Source organism: Pteronotus mesoamericanus, unplaced genomic scaffold (assembly GCF_021234165.1).
Source record: "Pteronotus mesoamericanus isolate MK-2021 breed Mesoamerican mustached bat unplaced genomic scaffold, CSHL_Meso_final contig_101, whole genome shotgun sequence".
Lineage (NCBI taxonomy): Eukaryota > Metazoa > Chordata > Mammalia > Chiroptera > Mormoopidae > Pteronotus > Pteronotus mesoamericanus.
The window spans coordinates 26296189-26301315 of NW_026555001.1; the positions used below are offsets into that span (position 1 = coordinate 26296189).

The 5127-nt window shown below is 43.1% G+C and overlaps 1 protein-coding gene across 1 annotated transcript; it reads left to right on the top strand.

Annotated features, from left to right (window-relative positions):
* The first annotated feature begins 202 nt into the window (after positions 1 to 202).
* On the top strand, positions 203 to 514 carry LOC129065327 (ATP synthase subunit g, mitochondrial-like). Its single transcript, XM_054566595.1, has one exon. It carries the CDS (start codon positions 203 to 205, stop codon positions 512 to 514), a length of 312 nt encoding a protein of 103 aa, XP_054422570.1.
* Positions 515 to 5127: the final 4613 nt, after the last annotated feature.

Here is a 5127-nt window from a genome sequence, read left to right on the forward strand (position 1 = left end):
AATTACAATTTTTTTAAAGTTGATGGTAGTAATGGAATACTCAATAGAAGGACTAGAAAATGAAGTTGAAGAAGTCTTCCAGAGAGTAAAACAAAAAGGTAAAGAAAGACAAGAAACTAAAGGTCTAGTTACCAGAGTCCCACTAAAAAAAAAAAAAAAAAAAAAAAAAAAAAGAGTGCCACAGAACTTCCATACCGCAACCATGGCCCAATTTGTCCGTAAGCTCACAGAGAAGGCCCCGATGCTGGTAACTGCTGCCGTGACTTACTCTAAACCGCGATTGGCCACATCTTGGCAGTATGCCAAGGTTGAGCTGATTCCTCCAACCCCTGCTGAGATCCCAACAGCTATTCAGAGGTTGAAAAAAATAGTCAATAGTGCTCAAACTGGTAGCTTCAAACAGCTCACAGTTAAGGAAGCTCTGCTGAATGGTTTGGTGGCCACTGAGGTGAGGATGTGGTTTTACGTCGATGAGATCATAGGCAAGCGTGGCATCATTGGCTATAATGTTTGAAGACCAATCTATAACATCTATTTCTTTTTGGTTCATTATTTGAATGTTCTTGGACCATGAATAATCAGAATGGTATTTGAATTTAAAAAAAAGAGTATTTCAAAAAAAAAAAGAAAGAAAGAAAAAGAAAAAAGCATTCTAAAACGATTTTCCCAAACCGGAGGCCCTGCGTGTCCAGAATGGCTGGCCTCGGCCCTTGTGTGAGCGGGGCAAGCAGAGCAGCACCCAGGGCTTTCCCAGAAAGGCGGCTCCATTGTACTTCCCTGGCTGGCGGTTGTAAGCACTTTCTGCTGACCTGTGACCTATGGGAGCGGAATGGCCTTGGGCTGCTCCTAGGCCTGCACGGGAAGAGGCCGTGTAGGCGGACACACGCACGCACAGAAGGCACAGCGGCCCTGCCTCCCGCCCAGCCGCAGCATTGGCGCACTCTGGGCCTCCCTACTCCTTGAAGCGTGCTCCCCTCTTCCTGCCTTGGGGGCCCTGGGACTCTCCTGGGAACCCGTGGCAAGGCTCCCCAAAGGGGCGGCCCAGCCTGGGCACAGAACTCCTTAGGGGCCCAGGCTCCCATGATTCTCCCTGGGGAACTGGAGACAAAAACAGGTTTCAGGAACAGGGGACATCAGGGACTAGGGCAGCCAGGGACCTCCGACAGCCGCCACAGGCTGAAGTCGTGTTGCGGGGGGAGGGGTGCTTTAAATGCGCTTTGGCTGAAAGAACACGTTTTAACATCATCTCCCCCACGCCCGCCAGCCTGGACACACACGCACCCCTGGGCTCTTTCAAATGCCTCACCTAATGGCTTACCTGTCTGTGGCACAGTGACAGTGTGTTTTAGGGCGGGTTGAGCAATCCGCCCGTATTCACTCTGTGGTTGGTGGGAAGAGACGGAGGCATGGATGACACCCCCAGCTGTGCGTTCGCATGGTGACAGAAGGCGCCAGAGGGCCTCCCTCCCAGCGCGGGACTGATCGGCCATCTCTGAGTCACATGCTGGTGAGTGGGAGAGGCCTTCAAACTGGGGCGTTGGGCAGAAGCGGGCGTTATGTAATGGCAGCACGGTGAGCTGTCCTTGCCATGATTACTACTCTCAGTAATTATTATTATTATTATTATTATTATTATTTAACCTACTCAGATGAATCCAATTAAATGAGAATTGTTTTGCAATCAGGTGGTGCAGATGGTGGCAGAGCACTTGCCCTGTGGAGGCGAGAGCGCGCCCTTGGGTTTGCACTGTGTACACTGGGCGGTTTATGAAGCAGCCCCCGCCTGCGAGAAGGAGACCCAACATGGTGTCCCGATTTTATGAGCAAGGACTTGTGGTATGGCTCAGAGAAGCCAAGTGACGTGCCCGAGGTCACACAGCTGAGCCAACAGAGCCAAAGCTGAGCTGGTTGGCTGTCTCCCCTTTCAGACTTTGCTCCACCGCCCTAGGCGAGGTGGCAGAGACCTTCTTATCAGGTGGCACTGTCCTGGGTTGGAGGGACAGCAGGGGCTTTAGGTAAAATAAAATACTGTAAGGAGGGGCCTGGGAGCCGTGCGGCCTCTGTGAGCCCCGACACACGGTTGGGCTCCAACCAGGCTGGGCTGTGAGAACACTGGGTTCTGATGGGATCTGAAGGACCATGAGATTCTCGCCATTGACATTGCGAAGTAAAAATGTAGGTTTCCTCGTGATTAGGACAGCCTGACAGGGTCATTGTCGACAATCTTGAAAATACCGACAACTGTGAGGAACGATATAAAAATCACCGGTACCCCTGTTCACGCCATCTCTTTCCTTCCTGAGGTTTTTCATGTCTAAACAAGTACTTCTTTTTTCAAGGATTAGGATCATGCTGGTTAGGGTTTTACGTCCTAGGTAACTTTTTTTTTTTTTTTTTTTTTGCCACTTTAACTTCTTTATGATTCTCTTCCCATGACATTAGTCTTTGGAAATATGATGTTTAAATGATACAGTATTCCATCATATGCAAACAACTTTGCTTGCTCTATGTCTTTGAAAAGGCATACAGATACATTAAAATAAGAAAGAATGAGGGCCAGACTATAAGCCTGTATACCTTTCCAAGTATGATAGTCTCTTCTTGAAAAACAAAAAACAATACAAAGAAAGAATTACACACACACACACACACACACCCACACACACCCATTGAGTTTAAAAAGACATTGGACAAAATTACAGTATCCTTTCCTAAAAAAAAATCTAAACAATAGATTTTTAGTTACATAGGAAACTTGAGAAATAAAGAGCAAGAGCCAACAGGAAATAGTTTTCTTAATGGCGGACTTCTAGAACCATGTTCGTTTAGTCAGGAACTAGACGCAGAGGACGCCGCCCCTGTCGTTACTACTGATCACGGCCTCTGTGGTCCTGGCAGATGCGGTAAGATCGGAAAAGTGTGAAACTGGTTGGACCTTAACTGATGAGATAGATTTGCCTATTTTTGTTGGTGATATGACTGTATGCTTAGAAATCCAAGAAATTAGTATAAGTGACTAAAATTAATGAGTTATTTGGTGATACCACTAGATATAAAATAAATATACAAATATTGACAGGCTCTCTCTCTTCTAGCCTTAAACAAGTAGAAATAGGAAAAAATTATTCACAATAGCAACCCAAACTATTGAATATTTAGGAATATAATATAACAAGAAAAAAAGGGTCTTCTGTAAAAGCAATTAAATCTTATCAAATGGCATAAACCAAGACCTGAATAAAGGGAAAGCCACATCCATCCTTGGAGGAAAAGATGTATATTTATTTAAAGTCACCCCTCTTAGAATTAATGTATATATTTAATGCAATTCCAAATAGAATCCTAAGAGGTTTTTGTTTTTTTTTCAAGGACAGATAATTATGGATAAAATAATTTCACAGCTTATTTAGAAAAACAAATTCCTGGGAACACTAACTTTAAAAAATAATAGAGGCATTTGCATTACCAGATCAGAAAGCCATGCTATTCAAATATATATGGTATTGGCATAGGAAGAAGAAATGAGATACAGACCAAGTAGAGGAAGCTGAAATAGATTCCAATATATTCAAGAACCTAATGCATGAAAAACATGGTCTTTTATGCATGGGAGAAGATAAATTGATCTTCAATCTTACCACTTATACAATGATCAATTCCAGATAAAGACTTACACATAAAAAGTGATGTTAAAATATCTTACAAGAAAGTTTTTATTCCTTTTTTTAGGAGGCAACATAATAGTTTAGCAGTAGGAAAACACTTTTACCCAAGAATGAAAACTCAGAAGCTATTTAAAAAAAAATAAAGATAGATATACTTGTCAATGTTAAACTAATTGTTTATGGTAAAAAATACCTTAAGGTGTTAATTATATATATTTGCAATTCAGAGAAAGAAAATTGCTTAGTATCTATTACAAACAAAATGTTCTTACAAATTAATGAAAGACAACCACCCAATAAAAAATGGACCAAGGATATAAGATAGCAATTCACAGAAGAGCAAATTCAAGTGATTGACAAATTTTTTTTAAGATTCTCAAACACTCCAGTGAGATGGGAAATGCAATTTATAATAGTAGTGGGATAATTCTGCGCAACCCTAAAACTAGCAAAATTTAAAATCAGCAATAACACCTTTTACTCGTGGCGATACGGTCATACGTATACTCAATTACTAGTTATAGCTGAGAAGCAATATGGCAGCCTCTATTAAATTAATAAAATACCTTCTTCAGCCCAGCAATAATTCTGTGCCTGGGACTCTAATGCACAGAAATACAAGCATCAGTACACCGGGTTTTGTAGTCAGGAAGCGCTGCTCTGGACAACTCTAGGAGCGAAGTGAATTCCAATCAACAGGAAAGGGCTGAATAGAACATAGAAACTCTCACAGTAGAAGATTACAGAGTCGTGACTACGAATAAATTAGAGCTGTGACTTTGACCTCTTTGGGAAAACTGGGATGCAAAAACCTGTATAAAGTCTGACCTTCTTTCTGTAAACAATATTATCACAACCCTGCACATGCCTGCACGTTGTTGTAGGAGCGAGGAGGCTTGCTCTTACAATATGTCAGGTTGTAAGAATACGTGTCCCAGGAATCTAAATCTGTAGTTGCTGTACTTGGAGTTGAAAGGGGGATGAAGGGCGGACAGAGAAAGGAAAGGAAGAAAGTCGCCACCCCCAAAATAAAAATAAGCCAAAGGGCAGACATGGCACAATCTGGGCCTTTTCCCTCGGCCCGGACCCAGAGGACGTCCAGGGAGATCTGCCATGTCTGGCAGTAAGACACCCACGGGGGTCTCTTCTCTAATATTCAGCAAGTAGGAACTGAGAGACGCCAATTTATCAGCTTATGCTTTAAAAAAGAAATTTATTTATCTATTTCTAGAGCGGGGAAGGGAAGGGGGAAGGGAAGGAGAGAAACATCAATGCATGGTGGCCTCTCGCATGACCCCTGCTGAGGACCTAGCCTGCCACCCAGGCATGTGTCCTGACTGGGAATTGAACCAGCGACCCTTTGGTTTAGCAGGCCGGTGCTCAGTCCACTAAGCCACACCATTCAGGGCAGCTTATGCTGAATATGTTTCAGAACAAGTCAGTAAAGCTATTCCTCTCGTGA